Source organism: Kryptolebias marmoratus, linkage group LG1, assembly GCF_001649575.2.
Source record: "Kryptolebias marmoratus isolate JLee-2015 linkage group LG1, ASM164957v2, whole genome shotgun sequence".
NCBI classification, from domain to species: Eukaryota; Metazoa; Chordata; class Actinopteri; order Cyprinodontiformes; family Rivulidae; genus Kryptolebias; species Kryptolebias marmoratus.
This window is the reverse complement of record NC_051430.1, coordinates 15,591,244-15,612,401: the sequence shown is the minus strand read 5'-3', so window position 1 is coordinate 15,612,401 and position 21,158 is coordinate 15,591,244. Positions and strand designations below refer to the sequence as shown.

The 21,158-nt window shown below is 39.5% G+C and overlaps 1 protein-coding gene across 2 annotated transcripts in view; it reads right to left on the bottom strand.

The window, feature by feature from the left end:
• Positions 1-21,158, bottom strand: part of kiaa0825 (KIAA0825 ortholog) — a 120,819-nt gene that overhangs the window by 89,942 nt on the left and 9,719 nt on the right. Inside the window, exons 3-12 of one of the 2 annotated variants that reach the window (XM_037977854.1) lie at positions 19,973-20,141; positions 19,436-19,630; positions 19,075-19,260; positions 18,500-18,824; positions 13,807-13,875; positions 7,568-7,735; positions 5,896-5,972; positions 5,489-5,731; positions 1,939-2,216; positions 990-1,140 (exon numbers count right to left, since the gene is read on the bottom strand). In XM_037977854.1, the coding sequence (XP_037833782.1) occupies positions 990-1,140; positions 1,939-2,216; positions 5,489-5,731; positions 5,896-5,972; positions 7,568-7,735; positions 13,807-13,875; positions 18,500-18,824; positions 19,075-19,260; positions 19,436-19,630; positions 19,973-20,141 (1,861 nt within the window). The remainder of the gene's footprint in view (positions 1-989; positions 1,141-1,938; positions 2,217-5,488; positions 5,732-5,895; positions 5,973-7,567; positions 7,736-13,806; positions 13,876-18,499; positions 18,825-19,074; positions 19,261-19,435; positions 19,631-19,972; positions 20,142-21,158) is intronic. The other variant, XM_017427907.3, reaches the window with a different exon arrangement.

The window sequence follows — 21,158 nt, the reverse complement described above, 5'->3', positions numbered from 1 at the left end:
TATATTTTATACTACCTGGCTCATCATGCTGACACAGATGTTAGCCAAGGCTAACATCAAGGTTAGCCAAACTGCCTTTGACCAACTTGAATGACCTCATACGCTGTAATTTCACTCTAACATTTTAAACACTTTTCTGCCAATAACAGTTCATATATTATTTTGAATGTAAAACCAAAAGAATAAAATGCAGACTGGAGCAGAGTCTCTCTGGAGCTGTAGTGAGTTGTGAAAGGGCCAAGACACAAACTGAGGCTCCAGGAGATGAAAACCCAATGCACACATCTACAACAGACATAAAAATTTATATTTTCAAAGATTACACATATATACAAACCAAATGAAACCCCAAACCTAAGATTCTTATGCACACCCTCTTCCATACATTCATTTGTCCAGATGCAGTCAGAGCTAGTTGAACAAAAGCACACACCTGCACACAGCAGGTCTGTCTGACACCAGTGACCCAGAGAAGGAGGAAGGAACAAAGGAAGGGGGGGGGATTCAGGATAAAGAAACATAGGGAGGGGAGGTTTAGATTGGTTTAGGGCATAAAGGCAGTAGAGTTCCAGGGGCGCTATGCTGTTTCCAGACAGTCCCAGTTTAGACTTCAGACTTCAGACATCTGAATCCCAGGAGCCCCCAGGGCAGCAGCGAAGCCACAGATGTTCTCAGGAAGCTCAGAGTGTAACGCTCAGATAGAAGGGGGAAAGTGGGATGTAAAGGTGTATTGTAGGAATGAAACAAAGAAGCACGAAAGCTCTAGAGTATAATTCTTAGGGTTCGTCAAAGTCTACAGAACAGTGAAATCATCCTATACAAGATCTGTTTATCTGCTACTCTGTGATTTGACGACAAACAACACTCAAACGGGCCTCAGTGACACACATTTAAAGAAACTAAACAGAAAGAAGGCAAATTTCTAAACATATTTTATAATGAAATAAAATAATCTGACCATGAATCTTGAAAACACATGGACACTTTACCTCATAGAAGGGTTTGGGGTCAGCCCAGTCATGACTCTCTGCGTCCTGTAAAATACAGGTGATGCAAACCTGGATGCAGTAGCTGGTCAGCTGTTCTCTTAAGGCCTCAACTGTCTCTTGGTACTTTTGGATGGGGAGTAAAGTCAGAGGTCTAGACACAAAATAAAAGAAATAAACGTAAAAAAAAAGTGCACCAAGCACAAAAGGGTAGAGCGCTAAAACAAATTTAGGAATATTGAAAAGTTTTGAGAAAGGAAAGCACACAAGGCCAACTGTGCCACAAAAGAGCACAAAAAAATAATTTAAACATGATTTGGAGACAGCAGAGTTTAAGGGGGTATTTTAGGCAATAAAGTTACCAGATGTAGGGAAAATATGTCAATACCACTTGTCAGTTATAATTATAAATATATTTTTTTTATTTTATCAGATTCTGTCTCATTAATTTAAATTATAAAATGTCAATGAAATTCAGACAACTATTTTCCTTTTCTTTTTTTTTTTTACAATTTTAGAAATAATCTCTCAACCACTGCTTTGCAACTGCTAAGTTGTTTTTTCTATTTAAATGTATGACAGTTTTATAATCTAACAATCAATGTTGGATTTACCATTTTAGATTGTGACATTATGCAGTTTTTTTCTGTTATTCTTTGAGGTAACTGTCAGCTGTTCATGCATGTTTATATGCACATACATTATGTTTATACCATCTTCAGTGTATCAGCAACTTTAGAACATTAACCACCCTGACATTTAACTTGCCTTTAAAGTCAGTCAAACTATCAAGTGAATGTTAAAAAGGTTTTGTTTTTGCTTTTTTTTTCTCCTCATAGCTGTATTTAAGGAGATGGCAAGAGTCAGTTAATGATGGGCAAGATTTGTTTCCAGGTGCATAAACTGAGTAACTAACCATCAACAACCACACATGCATAGGCCACCTTCTTACATTTTAGCGGACGTTGCATCGGAATCCTTCAGCCTGACATTGTAATACTCCAGTCGCTGATGTGCATAAATGCAAGTTGAAAGCAGAGCAGGCAAGTTCTTCAGGGGTGCAGAGGATGGTACCTCCAGGGCCCTCTCTTGCAAACGGCCCAACATGGCAAACGCGGCTCTGCCACAAGCTTCCACAAAACTTGATCGCACCCCCAGGAGAGAACTGCTCCTGCAGGCTACTGCCAATGGTAGCAAGGCATCGAACTCATTCAGAATTGCTCCACAGAACTGCGGGAAGACAGAAGGCAAAGATGAAACGGCATGCTATCAATACCAGATTTAAAATATGTCAGTTTGGAGAAGGAATCATCAAAAAGGGAGCTCAGTATGTATGCAAAAAGTAGAATATTTTGCAGTATTTTGAACATCGTGCAAACTATTACAGCTGAAAAGCAAACACAGATCAGTGCAAATGTGGAATACGACTGTCTTAAGATACGTCCTCAGCAAAAACTTTACAAATACATCAGGATGGCAGTGTTATTCTAAAACAGTATCCATCACAGTAGTCACATTTATAGAAAAAAAATAGCACAAAGGAGGCAGTAAGACAGGCAAGGAAAGAGGCAAGAAAAAAGGTCAGGCAAAGGTGAGAAGGAAAGAGAGCTATTTCAGCACTATAAAAGACCTACACCTGATTTTATAAACTGCCAGAGCAATAAACAAGACTTATTCACGTTTGTCGTGGAGACAGGCCTACAGGGATAGCAATGTCTACAGCTTTCCTTCTCCACTGCCAGGGAGTTTGGCTGTTCAAGACTCTCAGAATAGTTGAGTCTATGTGTGCCTAGACAAGCGGGACATACATTTTTAAATGTGTAATATTTTAAATTAACGTAAACGTTTCCATCAAAGTGATGGAGACAATGTGATCCTGTTATAACCTTTGTTCACAGATCTAGCATCGTGCGTGCAATAGTTTCAACTTGTCAAAAGTTGGTGATGGGCAATAAGAATGTGAATTACGAAACATTATAGAATTTATGTCTGTGCCTGTACCAAAATGAAATAAAAATTAAATGCTTACAATGAATTTACTTTATATTTACAATAGCACTTTAAAAAACAAAATGCACCATATGATTTATGCACAATCACCACTGTCTCCCCGTATATCATGTTTTTTATTGATATCACACTGAGAATAATGAAAAATAATCAGGCAACTACCTATGACTCACGCAGGTGCATTCAAATCCAAATTTATGTACTTGCTGTATATATTTACATTTAGATAATGAGTCCATTGGACCCTTAAAAATCTTAAAAAGCTACATAAAACAAGGGAAGAAAATGTAGCTGAGAAAACTATACACGTTTAGTCATTCAACCAGTTTTAGCATAACTTCCACGGTCATTCTGACTTGACTAACTATGGCTAATGGCTGGGGAATTCAATATATCTGCATAAATGAGAAGCTTACAACCTCTTTACAAACTTTAGTCTGCAAAAACTGTCAAGGTGGCCTTGAAACAATGGTTATTTGGACAGTTAAGACAATATTTGACTGTGCTGTCATCAGGAAAGAGAAAAAGCAGATCCACACAGAAGTGCCAGGGTCACGAGGAGAACTAGCAGAAGCATTACATGCACAACACATACACACAAAAACAATCACAAACATGTATCCTGCTGAAGACGGGCTGAAACCTTAACCAGCCACGATCAAAGTCTGGAATCCCACCAGAGCTATTGTAGCAAGGTGAAACAGAGTGTATAAAGTTTTTAAGAGCAAGGGAGGTCTGTTTGTGTGCTCAGAATGTGGAGGAGAGGTGGATGAGCACTTCAGTTAAGTTTGAGCACTGAAAACATATATTTGCTGTTCTAATAGTTGAGAAGGATCAATTCTGGGTTCTGACAGGAGGTCAGATTCCAGTTCTTCAACAGAGGCTATTTGTTAGTCATTTGACTGGCAGAAAAAAAGTGGACACACAACTCTGATGGATGAAAAATGTCACTGCTGCCTGCATAGGTATGGCAATATTAACAGTAAAGTGAGGTCACGTGAAAAAAGTAAGCACAGAGAGAATATAAAATTGTGAAATATTGATCCAACATAATGTATTTGAACTGGCAATGTTTTAGACTTACATACTGTAAAGTTTTTTGCTCTCTGCTTTTTAGGAAGTGCCAAAAAGAACAGGGAGGGAAAAAAATATATATATGCACAATATATTTTACAGTCTCATCTTGACTGTCTCTGGCTCAGTGTTTCTGAATGCAAATGTATGCAAGTATAACCTTTTGCCTGAAAGGCTCTCATCTTTGAAGCGCTGACCTACACATAAGTATGTTGTACAGTTCCTGAGCACAGACAAATTCTGACACTAGTTTGCAATTAGAGATACAAATTCTGTCAGAGTAAAAAGGATTGAAGAGAAAAAGGGTGGAAGGAGGAGGGAAGAAGGGAGGTGAGGCGGTAACTATAGAGGTCTGCACAGTCTTCAGTGTAGAGGAGAACGCTGGGCAGGAAAGATGTTGAGAGAAGGAATTTAAGTTAGAGAAACTTTCAAGAAGTTTCTGGCAGAGCTCCCTGAAAAGTTGTTCAGCATTACTGAAACAGGAAAGAAAATAAAAAAGAGGCTAAAGAGATATAGTGCCAATAAGTATGTGTCTGTCCAGTCCGAAACACTGCAGATCCTTTGTGGTGTTAGATCCTAAGCCTGGTTTCACATCACACACTGGTCTTCTTCCTGAGAAAAGTCAATCTCAAATGTCTACTTCACCTCTCCCCACCATTTCCCAGGACCTCTCTTCTCATCCTTTTGCTGAAGCTATCCCTTCTTTATCCTGCTTTGCTACCCTAGCCACTTTGCCTTTGTGGTGCGTCTCTCTATCATTAGAACATCCTATATCCTCAATTTCCTCAATTGAAAACCTTTCTCTACGCATCATCTGACCTTCATAGCATCATCCATACTGGGTCTTGGTTTCTTCCTGTCTCTCTTTTGTCCCTGGAGTCCTCCCCTTCAAGTAATACTGATGACTCTTCCCAAGGCCCTTTCTGATTCAGGGTGTCAACAGTTCAGGCCCAAATTATTTGGGCTCTCTATTACAGCAGGAGCTTTGTACTGGGGTGACAAAAAGCATTAATCTCCCTGGGTCTTGGTGTGGTGTGTAAACCTGCATTGTTCACTCAGACAGTAATAAAGAAGGATGAAGGGGACAGGGACTCCACTGTGTAAGGGAAAACAAGCTCATGCACAAGAGGAGGAGTAACAAGCTGAGGTCTTACTCAGAGGCTATGTGTACACAGACTTACAGCTATATACTAGGTCTGCCTTTGTCTTTGAGGTGCAAAGATGTGGAGTACAGTTGGACTTGAAAATAAAAACAGGGGGAGCTGAAGAAAGACTTTTGTCCCATAAATCATATTTTGTTCAAATACTGTAAGATGTTCTACTAAAAACAAAACATTCATGCATTACATATTGAGATAAGAGCAAATAAACCAAAAAGCAAATAACTTTGTCTGATTTAGTTTCCTACCCAACAGTACCTTGGCTATCATTTTGGGAGTCTCTCTTTCTGAGAAGTTACAGAAGGAGTCTTCTTTAAGATGTTTGTTTCTGACAGAAAATTCAGTGATGGGGCTCAGGCTGACTGAGGTGTGTCCAGAAGAATGTAAGGCCTCTTCTTGGTGTAGATTCTTGGCACAGGCATCATCCAGCACCACTTTGACACAATGCTCCATATGGGGGACTAGTCCACGAAATGCCGACCTCCAGTTAAACTCCAGACTCTGTTCCGGAAAAGTAAGAAATGTGCCAACAGCCAATTAAAATTCAATGCTAGAGGAATGCTTCTTCTATTTTACTACTACCGTTTACTTTGACACTTTGTTACAGCAGATGACTGTGAGACTGAATGTCACTTTTTAGACAAGGAACACATGCAAAGTCTCACCTCTAAAGTGTGAAGTTTGTCTGAGGTGAGTTTCTTGTCATCCGTTGTCATATCCTCTTTACTCTTTTTCAAGATGCCTGAACAATCAAACAATAAAGAAAGTATAAGAAATAATAATGTAAAGAATGAAAATGGTATGCGGCATATGTTCAACCACTCACATTATATCAGTATTTTTTTTTTTATCAAAAAGCAATACAAACAAATAATGGAAAGTCTGATTTGAAAATTGAGTTAAATGACCTGCTTCATTGTTAAAAACATACAATTTGATAGGGATAATTCTATATTAATCATGTGTATCATATTTATTCATTTGCTTACTATCCCCCACTACCTAATCAGAAGCTGCAGACTGTGTGTATGACAGACATATGCACACAGATGTGGTTTCTGTTGATGACTGTTTTGAAGCCTTGAGATTTCTGTTTGTCCTGTGGCCAATGTTGGATTTTTTGAAAGAATGAGGGACAATCAAAGTCAATCCTAGGATTGTCAGTCCTATTTATCAAATGAATAGGACTGACAATCCAAGGACATTATGCTACATTCAGACAGTGGTGGCCAAGCCAAGGAATTGATTTTTCCCTTGAAGAAGCCCCATATGCCATGTAACTCTAAGCCTTAATGAAATAAAACAGGAGAGTTAAAAAACATAAATGGAATACAATCATTTTGAATGACTAATATGCTATAGAGAACAAAAGGTGCTTTTGATTTCAGGTTGCAAACATGGGTATTTCTGCTGTAAACTTTTGAATTTTCAAATGACAGTTTATAAGAATATGTTCAGTTCAAAGCAAACAAATGACAACACGACCAGAAAATGCTGCCTCAAAGAGAACGGTAAAACAAAAATGCTGATGGAAATGGTTTTACAAGGACAAATTTAAGATTTAGAGTTGATTTGAACCTAGATTATTGCAACAGCATATAGGGTAAGTCTATGAGGGATAATTGTGTTAATGTGTGGAAAGACGGTAGCATGTATGAAGGTCCCATGAATACAAGTGTGCAAGACGTTGAGTTGAGTTTCAATTAAAAAGCATGAACATCAAGGCCATAGTTTCCTAATCAGAAAGCGAAGAGTAAGACCCCAGGCGAGGCAATTTAGCCGAACAAGACCGCACGCAATGGAAGAAGAAGGAAGAAGCGAGCACATCACTTTTTGACCTTTAAGCCCATCTGATGAATTTCTGGTAATTAAGTCGTTTGATTGCCTGGAATTAATGATTTGGATAACTGCCCTTTAAAGGCTGTTTACCTCTCTGTAAATTGAGCCTTTCCGCAAGTCTTGTTTTTGTAAATGTAACCTTTATGGAAATTACTCCATGCACCAAAAGCTTTCATTTAACATCTCTGCCGTGGCAGTTCAAAGGGGAAAGAGGAAAATGATACTAAAGGCTTATGTAATACCCAAGATAATTCCAAACTAATAAACACATTTTTTTCCAGACACAACTCAGACTTTATGCTAGAATTAGTAATGGTGTGTGTAAGTGTGTGTGTGAGGCTGCTTATGCCTGGGGTAGTAGCAGACAAGTAGAACTGTAGCTTTAGATTTAGGAAAACTGAATACAGTCACAATCACATGTATGCTTTTATCTCTATCTGTTAATAATTTCTCTGCAAGCAAATGTGTGCATTTTGCCAGAAAACCAAAATGCTGTACCTTTCAGACAGGGAGTATCCTCTGTACAATTCATAAAGGTCATGTTGGTAACCAGCTCCCTCGCATCACTCTCGAACCTCAGCAGGATGCAGGCCAGCTGGGTTAACGCCCTCAGCTGGTGGGAGGTCAAACTGAAGCTCCTGCTTTTCACAGGGAGCTCCATTGGTGCTGTGCAAGGGGTAAAAAGAGAAAGGAGATCAAATAAACATCGCATGAGACTGCAGATATATAACTGAGAGAGACACAATACAGTTTACTGTTCAGAAAAAAGGAATAAACAACTTTTTGAGTTTTTCTTCCAAACCTCCCTGCCAACAGGCACTCATTAGCAAACACCCCCCTCTCAGTAGTCTGGCTGCGCATGACACCACTTGTAAATATCGACCCATTCATGTTTTCCCAATACGCAGAACAAACAAAGCAACAGTGAGAAAATATGCAAAACTTTGCTCCCTGAGAAGTCACACATGCACAACCTTCCCTCTTAGTAGAAAACTTTTTTTTTCCCTCTCACCCGCCGATGACCCCCTCGGCAAATATGGATTTCCCATTTTGGAGGCTGCCAAAGCCATCACCCGGGGGATGTTCCGCATTAAGCTGGAGAATGGGCGGCTGGGAGATGTGTTGCCATACGCTGAGACACATGCACAAATACTTTTGTGGGCCCGCTTAAATGAGCTCCTCAACTGCAAAGGCATTTGGGAATGGATGAGCTCAGTATTAGCCTTGACTCTGAAAGCACAGAGATGATTGAGCGCTGAGATGGAGAGAAGAGGGGGTCTTTTTCCAATAATGGCGACATTATTGCCTCTGGATCCTAATGTAATTTTGCTATATTGTTAAACAAAATCTGACAATATGACAACAACAATGTCCCCAAGGATGTCTGATTTAATCATGCATGAGGTTTGATTCAGAGTGTTGTGTCTGGGTACTTGTGTATGTTTATATGAGTACTAATGAGAATGAGTCACTGAGGGTTTTTTTTGTGTGTGTGTATGTGTGTATGCGTTTGTCTGGGTGTGTGTACATACATGTTTATGTGCATGTAATGTGGGTCATTACGAATAACTCAATTTGTAGAAGACACTTCCACACACATTTGCACATGTCAGTCTTGCAAGATAATTGTCAACACTGCAACCAGATGATGTGGTCACCATAAAAATATTCTAACCTCAAGATTGTTTTTGTCTGCATTTTACCCAATTTCTGGGTATAAACATGTGCATGTGTGAGCGTGTGTACAATCACAGGTACATAGCTGCGTAATTGTTGGAGGAGTTTAAACGTGTGTGCTTGTATTTGTGTTTGTGTGTAATTAAGCTGCATGGGTCTCCAGCTTTCCTGTAATGGGTTCCTTTGGGAATCTTGGCTGTGGAGACTACCTTCATACTGGGGTGTGTGCACAGTGACCTTGCTGACACCCAAGTGCCAGTCTTGTTCCCAAGCCTGCTCATTCACGCACGCACCACCGGTCTTGTCTACTACTGAAGTCACCAGCAAATCGGATGCTTAAAGCAGAGAAGCGGGTGGGTGGGGGGTGAAAAACTGCCAACAATTCAAAAGTAACCTAATCTACCCAATGAAAAGGGACACGTTCGGGAGATAGCCACTTGATTCAGTAAAAGCTTTCACTACAACCCTCCTGCCCCCAATCCCTACTGTCTCTGGGGTGCTCATCTGAGCACAACTATTACCGACCACTTCATCTGGAGCATCACCTTTTCCAGCCTCTCTCCTCTCCCACCATTCATTCTACTCATTCCATCAACCTGTGACCCTTCGACAGTTTCACTTGCTCACTAAGTCAACTCTAAATAGTGGCTCACGACCTTGATGTTTAGCAGTGCTGAGCATTGTCTTTCATTGGGCTCTGCCCCACAAGCTAGATAGGTATTTATAGTCGTCTCCCTAGCCAAATAGGCCTACAGCCATAGAAGTCTAGTACATAGCCATCTAAACCTCATTATACCTTTGTCACAACAGTAAGACCAAATGGAGGCTCCCATAGCCACTTGATGGAGAGGGTGTGCTTAAAAGCACCCAGGTGTGTCATATAGCAAAGTACATAGCATGTCTTGCAGAGCAGAATAGGGAGGGGGCACTAACGGGCAGAAGGGTTCAAATGAAGGTCAATGTACTGAGAATCAATAAGGGAGGAGCTGGTGCTGAGAGCAGGGCAAAAATTATATGTTTATATAAGAGATCCTCTGCATTACATTAAAGTGTAGGGATGTTCTTATAAATGGGAAAATAAATCGAAAGTCACATTTCTGTGATCGACATTAAAGCAGCAGTCGTCTCATCACAAAGTCCCTAAAGCGTAAACCATATGTTGTTTAATAACATATGTCATGGAACTGTTAAAAAAAGGGGAAAATATCAAAATTAAAAAGTAAAATTTTGAATGTTTTAGTTTGTAGCTTTCAATAATGACAACAGCAGCATAACACAAAAGGGAAAAAAAAAAGCATTAAACAGAGCAGGTATTTTTGGCGAGCCATTTGTCTTCTAGTCTCTGTGGGGTTCCACCAGCTCTACAGCATTCTCTATCTAACACGCACATACACACACACAGATGCAAACTGGTCTTGACTGGCAGGGAATAGAGAGAAAAGAGAGAAAGAAGGAGATCTAGGAAAAGGGAAAGGGGTGGTGGTTAGGGATGAGAACATGAAGAAGAGAAGGAGGGGCGGGGTAGGGGAATTCCCTCAGCAGTTGTTATTGATTCCGGTGTTTACGGGCGAATAGTTTAGTGCCGTTTACAAAACAGAACAGATGCAGCCAGTGAGCAAAAAGGTAAACAATTGCTGTGTGGCGGGCTGCCAAATCCCCAGTCTGATGTATTAAACTCACGGTGAAGAGCATTTCCCCTTTGGCTGCACTTATTGCCACTTCATTTCCTCTTTGCTCGCATACACACTCCCTCCTTTTTGCCATCTCTTCCCTTCTTCATGTATTTTTTTTACCTCTCTTGTTCCTTCATTTAAATGAGAAAAAATACAAAAAAAATACAGGAGCGTGGCGTGCTTTTTTTGTCGTCTGGCTATTTTCTGTTCTTTTCTGACCCAGGAGGCCTAGTTCTTCCTAACAGAGCCATTAGTAGAGGGAATTGCATGTGTCTGACATGGCCGAAAACCAATTATTAGACACTTTCTAGCATATGATGCCCAAGTCTTTGGGGAATGAGCAATCACGCAATAATTTGGCCAGTGATTTAATTTCTCTCCAGCAGAGCATCTCACACACTCTCATCCTCTGTCCCTCATTTTTTCCTTCTTTCTGTCATTCTTATTTTTTTCTCTCAGTAGTGTAAATGAGAATATCTAAGTGATGGTTTACATCTTTCTTGTCACGTTGTCCAACTAGACCAGTCTGTTATCACGTGATTACATGATAAAAAAAGATACTTACAGAGCTTAAAAACAACTCCCTCTACAGGTGTTGTAAGCATTTGACTACATCAGTGCCACAAAAATAAGGACAGAAGAATTTTGGAGAGTCAAGCAGATTTAGTACACGTCATATGATGAATAATCACATATTTTGCAAAATGCACAAAAAAAAACTAAACAAAAAAAATCATTTTCCAGTTTAACTTTAGCCATCATTCATATCTGAGTGTTTTAATTTACATAAATAAAACAGATTTCTATGAATAAGATACATACATGTGTCAAAACTATCTGTGTAATATAAATTGAAAAAAAGAAATGGGGGCAGGGGAGTTCCTTCAGCTGTGAGGCACCTGCTACCACTACTAACAACTACTTGCTGCTTAAAGATACTTGTAAAAAGTCTGTTTTTAGTCAAACAATAAGATAATCAGATTTTAAAAGACTCAGATTTTCAATAATTATTTTCAGCTCATGTAAAAAAAAACTGATTTACTGACCAGATAAATGAAGGACTCTGTAGCTCAATGATATCACTCTCTCCAAATTAGAAAGCTAGCAGGATTTAGGTCACATTAGCATAAAAACATGAATTAACTCATTAAGATTTGATGCAATATACAATATGGGCGTACAAGTTCCTATGTTGAGAGACTGCTTCAGGTTTCAGTAAGGGTAAAGCGCAGGCCAACAAATTAATGTAATAAAAAAGGAAGGAAAATAAAATTGCATCCCATAACATTTTAACCCTCTACGGTACACTGTTGCCATTTGGCAACAAACACATTGAATTCCTTTCACACACACACAGTTACTCCACTTTTAAGATGTAGTGCACTGAAAGAGAGATAGGATCCTAAGGGAACCAATAGCAGTGTTTAAATTTGTCACATGACTTTCTGGAGGGAATTTTGATGCCCTTTTCTGCAGATGTCTTCACACGGAGGAGCCTCACTATTTGACTCTTCAGAAATCATCAAAAAAAAGTATTTTTATAACATTTTTTGATGGGGGGAAAATACACACTCAACAATAAGTGAGGTAAGTTCACTATTCTGTGGTTTATTGTGTTGTATTTGATAATTTAATAATGTTAAACTGTTAAAATGTGGATGTTGCCATATGGCAACACTGTACCATTAAGATTACCATTGTATTGCTAGAGTCTGCTATAATAATGCATTTTGTGAGTCCTTTTCAAATTGTATATGACTACATTTGACACTCTTTTCTTCCATTTACAAAATGAATGCAACAATGTTTTATAGTGACTTACGGAAGAAAACTAAACTAGCACTTCCTGTAGATGGTAGTGAGGATGAATTAGGATTTAGTGATGAAGAAAATGAGCAGCTTGCGACCCAGCAAGGAGAGAGGGAGGATGATGGAGACAGCGAGAATGATGAAGACTATGAGCCAGAGAATGAAGANAGTGAGGATGAAAGTGCAGTTACAGTTCACTGTGGGTGAAAGTGCAACTATTATTTATGTGTTGCATTAAATTGGCAGGTTCATAACATATTAAGGATATTTGTTTCTTTTCTAGGTCCACCTCCTCCACAGGAAGCAGTAAGGCAAAAACGGCAGCATCAAGACAGTCAAATCAAATGACAACAATGATTCAAATGAAAAATTCCAATGAAATGTCATAAAATATCTTTTACATTTTTTTAAACTTTCAAATGAGTTGCATTGTTAATTGTTAACGCTACTGGGGACTGTTTAGATTATAACCTGAGTTCCTAAATAAAGGTTTTTACAATAATAAACAAGCTCTTGTTTTCATAAATTTCCATCATTAATTTCCACTATCGTACAGTGTTGCCATAAGGCAACAACAACAAAAAATAACAAAAAAATTAATATTTTTTAAAAATGTCTCTTGATTATGTTTACCTAGTCTATTTTATGTTAAAAAAACATCCCAAACAATTTTTTTCCAATTGATTTCATCATGCGTACCGTAGAGGGTTAAAACCTGATTAAGTGTGTAGTCTGTGTAGTCTGGTGCCTTTACTCAGATTGTTTTTTGTCTTAACTAACACAACTTTTTTTTCACAATTTAGTTCTTGTTGGAGCTAAAACATACTTTACGAAGGTCCTTTTCGTGTATGCAGCGTTATTCCTCAGCACCTGTCAACACACCTGCACTGGCTCTCATCTTATTCTATGAAGTAGAGTTGGCATGGTTAGAAACACAAAAATTAACTAAAAATCTCCGGGCAAATTTCAGACAGTTTCAGAACTGGACCATTTCTACAAACTGTGAGAGAAGTACTCCTAAAGAGAAGAGGAATGTAAAAGCACAACCTGTTGATGGTTCAATATAACTGTTCCACTGAGGTGGCCAGCCTGTGTGCTGTTTTCCTATCGTGCTGTCGACCACATTGATACAAATGGAACCAACAAACATGGATATCAATATCAAACTGGATTGGTCCTTTCCAATATAATGTGCGTAAATAGAAGTGTATGAACTGCTTTATTGGTGTTTTATTTTTCTTAAGTGTCATGCTTTGCTACTGTTCTTTTTCTTTTTGTTTTGTTTTCATTACATGCACGCATTTCCTTTCTATCTATGCCTTCTTGTGTGTATGTCGATCAGGGTCATGTGGATGCCTTGAGGTACATCTGACTATGGATCAGTTTGCATGTGGGTGAAAGAAGGCTCGGAGCCACCGTGGACCTCCCGCTAGGCCCTGTGACAGCTTGGGTCCTCTTCGTCAGTTGCGGCCCACTGCTCACCCAGACAGCCTTATTATGGGAGGACTCCTGCTGTGCTTACCCAATATACAGCAGGACACATGCACGCACAGTTAAACACACTCACACACAACCAACCGAACGCTTGTCTCTTGTGCTTCTGTCCCTGGGTGCTGTCCAACCAGGCCTCAGCGGGGGCAACTTGGCCTTCACAGAAGGAGAAAGTAGAAATATTTGATATCTCAATTAAGTTTCTTTGCCAGGAATGATGTGTGGTTGTGATGGTGATGTTCTGGGTGATGACAGGGAGGCAGGGCTAACATTTCTCTGCTATAATTTATAATTTCCATCCTTTAGTGGGTTTGTTTTTGTTTTTAGCTCTTGTTATAAACATTACAGTGCCAGCGAACTATGGATTAATATTTCTCTGGCCTTCTCTGCATACTTGAACGAAGTAGCCTGAATGAAAAACAGGGAAGAATGTATTGTCATGATAGGAGCATTTCATTAAATCCCACTTGTTTAGTGCCCTTGTTCACATTATTGTTTTCAAGCCCCCAGCAAATCACACTGACTCTTCATCACAGAGTGCAGCCTCCTCTCAATAAGCCATCCCTTTTTTTTTGTCTGTGTTTTCTCAATAGAAGGTGCCAGGAAAATGTTCATATCCTTGAGCTGCTCAAGAGTGATACACAAAAGCCATTGTGACCACTCAGAGGATATGGGGGGGAAATAAATGAAACGCATAATACACATTCTCAAGGGCCGTGAAACATAATCTTTTCTGAGATTTCACTGGAGCCATGATTTAGAAGAAAATGATTTCCGACAAAGACACACACGTGAACGCGAGCAGAGAGAAATGACACAGCGTTTCTCGCCGTGATTAGTAAACAAACACTGGATCTATGTGGTAACTTTGTTAATCGCCTACAAGTACAGTCAGAGAGTTGCATTAAAAAAAAAATATATATATATATATTCATCTGTAAGGTATGTGAGCTTTCCCCACATATTCACAGTGACACACAAACACCTTCAGACATTAATTATGTGGCAGTATGCGGGTGCACATCCCTGGCTGACAGTGTGTATAAACTCAGGCAGAGATATGATCTAGTGAGGAGCTGCTCTTATTAAATATTAACAAACGCCATTCCCAAGTAGCCTCAATCCCCACAAGCATCTCCAATGCCAGTCAGTGCCTCGGCATAGCTATCTCGCGTCGCTACAGAACCTCTCTCCCTGCTGAATAGGCTGTGGTGCTGTCTCTAAGAAAGAGTTCAAAGAGTCTGAAAAGGGCGAGGAGGGGGGGGTGCAGTGGCGCCTTTTTTTATCTATATGAAGCTGTTGACGTCGTCATATGGGGAAATTAGTGGAGGTGGAATTTAAATCAGAGCTATCAAAATAGTGTTGCAAAGTGTCTGAGCAGAATTTCCCAACCTCGACTTCACCCCCGTGGCCGATTGTTGGGGAATAAATTGTAAGTGTGTGCGCAGAGAAAGTCGGAATGAAAGCTTTTGATGTCCTACAAAAACAGGGATCCACTGTGCATACAAATGCAAATTACTGATGCCATATGGAAATTTAATGATGCATTTTTAAAAGGGACATATTAAATGACTCTTGATCTCCCAGGTTTCTGTGTAAGCCTGCAATTAGTGCACACGTGCACACACACAAAAGATAAACCCTAAGACAAATACATGAGCACCATAACACATGCTCACACCACACACAGCCACACATGCCCATATCAAAATGACAAGTCAGGATAAAACATTATTAACAATGTCCAGTGCAAATGCTTTTGCTTGAATCCGTTTTTGCAATTTGCATTTCTAAGGCCATCACAACTTTTAGATAAAGTTGTTTAAAACTGGTCACTAAGATTTGCATTATAAGATGCAATAAATAGCACATAATTCAGAGAAAAGTGTGAAGTCTTCATTTCAACAAGTGCAACTTTTACTCTATGTATAAAATAAAATTTACATAACATAAAATGATAGAAGCTTGTTTGAAAATACAGTGTTTAATTTAACAAAGAAAGAGAGATTTACTCTGTTCAAATCAAAATCAGAATGCTAAAAACTTCATATTCTTGGTGATTTTTCAGCATTTTCTTTGCAGAAAAAGTCAAATGTGGATCTGATTGCCTAATTCACCAAAGAATCTGTGAGTTTTACAACAACACAACAGCAAAAGACTAAAAGTAACAGACTGGCTAGCCAACAGTCCTCACTGTTGGTGAAGGAATTCACCAAAAGTGAAGGTAGAATAAGAAGATCTCACCCACTGAGCAAAATGGGAAAACATGTCATCCTTAAAGCCACTGCAGCTGTTCTCATAAGCGCCCACATGCTTACAGAGGTAAAAGAAAAGGTATACCCAATGAGTACACTTTCAACATCTGATACTTTACTTTTGTATCAGTTTATGTAAAATACAGAGTTTAAATGATTTCAATTCACTTCAGATTTTATTTGTAATATTTTACGTTACCATTTTAAATAATGGCATTTGTAAGAAATATGGCTTCAGGTAATTCAGGAATTTTTATTTTATTGTATTTTAAAGCCCTTTACAGTTTTTGTTTTACCCCCTTCGCATAAAGACATAAAGAACTGAATCCCCCTCCCCTCGCCGCCGCCACCACCTCAAACTCAGTGAGGTGTGCTGGTAAAGTCGAAAGCGTGTTTTGTTCCAGACCAACCAGCCTCTCAGACACAACTCCTGGTCTCTGTGTTCACCCCAGTGCACTTGGAGAAGAACAGAAAAATGAGAAAAGAAAAAGGAAGCAAATGTGGATACGGGGGAGATGGAGTGAAGGGAAGTGGGGGACGGGGGGGTGATTTTTCACATCTGTCTAGGTACAAAGTCAGGGCCTGCCTTTGAGTCAGTGGGGTTAAAAGAGGAGGCAGATCTTGCTGTGAAAGCTGTTAAATGGTTCAGTGGTTTGACAGTGGCTGATGCTACAGACAGCGCAGCTCCCCTGGGAGCACGCAGAGTCTCCCCGGCATGGCTCTTATCAAAATATACCTACCGCCTGCCTTTCCTTTAGAAATAAACAATAACACAGCAGGAGAGGAGGGAGAGATCTAAGGAACCACTGGAGGCTTACGAAAAGAGAATAACTTTTTTTTGCCACTGTCATAATTGTCTTGACAATTATGTGAGTCACATACAGTACAGAGACAGCAGAGTGTGAAAGCAGATTATGCATTAGTGTTCCAGCTCTGGCTCTTCTGGAGCTACGGGCATTTGGAGTGAGAGTGTGGGTTCTTAAGGTTTTTATTATTATTATTATTATTATTATTATTATTAATTTTATTTTGGAGGAGAGTTAAAAAAAATGAAAAGTAGAAAAATGTAATCCCAGTTGTAGCTGTGTTGCCACTGATAGTCAAACACACACACACACGCGCGCACACACACAAACACATAAGTAAAAGCAACACAGGCAAAACTGCTCCATTTTACCATCATTACACAGCACGGGTCCCTTGCTCCCTTTGGAGCCGTGTTCTGCCTCCGGTGCTACATTTGACGGTTTGTTGAGCGGCACGTAGGTGTGTAGCCTCAGTCGCGTTACGTGATCAAACAACCCAACTGACGCATGGCCAATTATCCCGGCTGCCTCCTCTCATCTCACATTTAAGGAGAGGGGAAGTAAAACCAGAGAGGGAAATAAATGGAAAAAAAAGAGAGATGGAGGGAGGGGATAAAAAAAAGAAGAAGCAAGGCTGGTGGTGTGTTTATCGAAGAATGGCAGATGAGAAAGCACTCCTCTCCTTGTTCCACGGGGAAGCTGGCATGTGTACTATTTTGAAAAAGTAAACAATGGCTCACACACTTTTTTAATTTTTTTTTATTTTTTATTTTATTGTGATTCTTTACTCTCAGCAAGTTGTAAATAGGCCAATATGAAGCAAACAAAAAGAACACGAGGGAATCCGCTATGAGAAGTGACACCGTGTGGAAGGGTCTGCTCGTGTGAGAGCACAACACCACCACATGCTCCATCACGGAGACACGCTCTGCATTAGAGGAAAAATATTAAAAGTATCACTTTTGTTTTCTCAGAAACCATGCCACAGTGTAACAAGGTCGACACATTGTTGAACCTTCCCGTTATTCATTTAACAGCTCTTTCTCGATCCTCAGTTATATATCAAACGGTGACAAACTTAGTGAAAGATAAATCAATTTACCCTCTTTGGTGTAAGGTCATGAGGTTGTATCAAAATGCTTCTATAATATTCCTTTTTTTTATTGTTTGAATTCTTGTATAGCGGACACCTAAACTACAGGCACTGAAACAAAATCAACCAATGAACAAGATGAACAAGGTGAATTAACTCTCACTTAAACACACAATAGCCAGACCTTGGATCTCACAGCTTAGTTTAGTCATAGATGCAATTTGTGTTGAATAGGGTTGAGTAGTTTAAAAAGATGCCTTGGCCATGGAATCACGGCTCCATGATTGTTTTTCCTTTAGTTATTTATTTATTTATCTATTGTTTTCATGTTTTGTTTTGCTTTTGTGACAAACAGAAAAGCATGGCAGGCAGAAAAGTTGGCAGTAAAGAAATGAGAACAGGAGTCACTTACAGAGGCCTTGACTTTGGCTCAGATCTCTATACACAGCACTTGTAAAAAGATATTTAAAAATTAATGGAAAAATGCTTTTATTGGGTATCGATAAGAATTAAGAAGAAAGGACAGCATAGAAGTGAAAAGAAGGAAGGCGACGTACACTGAAGGCACTGCAGAAAACATGCAAGTGACAGAGAATGAACTATATCAGACTTTTTAAACGACTTACCTACAGTCGCCCGGGACTTGGCTGAATACTTTTTGAGCTTGCTGCTCAGCACGGTGTTGTCCCTCTGGACTGTTTCGCATTCTCTCTCCATCTGCAATGTCAGTTCTTGGGCCACGGCACTGAAGTAGGCCACATTTAGAAAACCAAGGAGCGCGTGGGGTTCTGTTAGGCTCGAAAGGACCTGCAGCTCCTCTCTGATGGCTTGGGTCAGATGTGGGAGCGCACTGCAGAAACTTGTAGCCACTCTGTCAAAGCCAGTGTCACCGCCAGGGCTGGAGCACAAGCTCGAGTGAAGAACTTTCACCACATACTTGCATTTTAGGGCCTGTAAATACAAATTTAAAAGAATACATTCACTGTAAAACCACTAGCGTACAGTGTTTGTTTATTCGGTGTAGCATCAAGTGATTCAAGACTTTAAGAAACACAAACACAATCCATGACTTGGCTGTTATCTGTTATCTATCTGTAATACTGTTTCACTTTTAAAAAAAATTGCAACAAACTTGCTGCCGTACATGTTTAAAGTAGTGCTTCATTAAGAAATAATACAGAATAATTTAATGTTACTGCACCTGGTAATCGGTGAGAACTTCACACTCAGGATAAAGAAAAGACAACTGCTGAAGACAGTGGACCTGTTCAGGAATAGTCAGAGTGGAAATTTGTCGGGATTCAGAATATTCTGGGCTGTGGCATGACAGCCGGTCCATCAGGTAGCGTCGCAGCTGGAGACGCACAACATCCCATGCCTCCTGAATCTTTGGGGAATAATTAAATGTGTAAGTGTATACATGCCATAATTTAAGGTACAAGCACAAGCATGGCACAGTAAGCTAATTAAATCCTTATTTCAGTACATTTAGCAGCTAAATTAAAAATATGTCAATCAGCTTAACAAGGCAACGCTAAACTGAATCAAAAAGAGCGAATTACCTCTAAGGAAGCGTCATCTTTGACTGTATGCAACATGTGGACAGAGGAGGTGGACGTTTGAGGATGAAGAGAGGAAGTCGAAGAGAAAGAAGGGGACGTACAAGGACAGTAGAAGCCACACTGAGCAGACAGGTTCACCAGTAGCTCAAGTGTCACCTCTTCTTTTGTCTCTTCATCTGATCTAAGGTACTGTTGCTAAAGAAAGAACGGGGAAAAAAATGTCAGAATAACTGAAAGAAATTAAAAAATACTTGAACATATCACACAATGCAGCACAATTCAGTACTGTGTTGTATTTCAGTACACATTCTTACCACAACTCATTGACTGCTTGCTATAAATTTGGTTCCAAACATAAAGTTAACCATATATTCACTCAAAGAGTAAAACATTTCTTATGTAACAAATTAAATATATAAGGTCCTAAAAGATAAGTATTCAGACTTATTATTTTTGCCAGTAAATAAAACCCTGTTATTTTAAAAGTTGGCATATGAATCTGGTCAACTTGTTTTTTTCATTATCCTGTCAATTTACCAGAGCTCTGAAGAAGTCCATAAGCTCTTGATGTCCAGTGGTAACAGGCTTCACATTGTTTTGTGCTCTGATGTTAAACCACTGTAGGACCTCCGTGGGACTCGGAGGACGATCTCCTGTTCTAGAGTCTTCCATTTTGGACTGGAGATCCTTCAAACATTGCTCAATACTGTGAAAAGGAGACACACTTTAAAGAGGACAAGATGATGCGTTGCACTTTGTGTCTGTTCTGCAAATGTTATAAGATATGGAAAAAGAAGTATTTAAAAAAAACAAACGTTATAGCTTAAAATAATTGCCTTGATCCACTGGACAAATGGTGACCATCTTTCTTTTTATCTGAGGAAAAGCCGTTAAAGTTTTTACTGATTATGAACAAAGTTTACTGTCAATATTTGGTGAGACAGCGTCCTCAGTGTGGAGTCCACCTCAGTCAATCCAAATGTACCCAAGTAAAGACAGTACACTGCATTATACAAACATCATATCATCACATTCAGGTCTCCCTCCCTCTCACTCAGCGACTGTACCGCGAGAAGACAGATATAGAAGCATCAACAGTAATGAACACAGACACCGATATATCAGTGTGAGAGTGTGCGCTAAGCATCTGGTGTGAAGTGGCATTACAGGCATCGGCAGGCATCTGAGATGCACACTTTTTGCTATCTCATGTCTTACTCGCTCCCTTGACACACACACACATACACAAACACCGTTCTTTTGATGTTAACAGACGGCATCAGCTATTCAGTTTCCTCTTTAATATGACAGATTAGAAATGACATCTTTGGGCCCGACATGTTTAGTCATTTCCATGCAAATCGATGCATATATATTTCGATGCAGGAAGGTGTCTGAGTGTGTGTGTGTGTGTGTGTGTGTGTGTGTGTGTGTGTGCATACCTACATAATTAAACTATGGTTTAGGGTGAAGGCTGTTGTTGTGTTCACGTGTGGCTGTGCATTGACTGATGCAGACGTACGCAAGGCTCCACAAATGGATGTATATGGAAGAACACAGCACCGGATCAAAAATGATTAATTACATGACCCATTGCTTAATGAACATGAATCAATAGAGAAATAAAATTAGGAAATCCATAAAAGATGGCTTTTGTTTTTTTGTTGTTGTTTTTTTTGACAGGCTGAATTTAATTGCTTCTATGAAACCATGAGCACTTGTC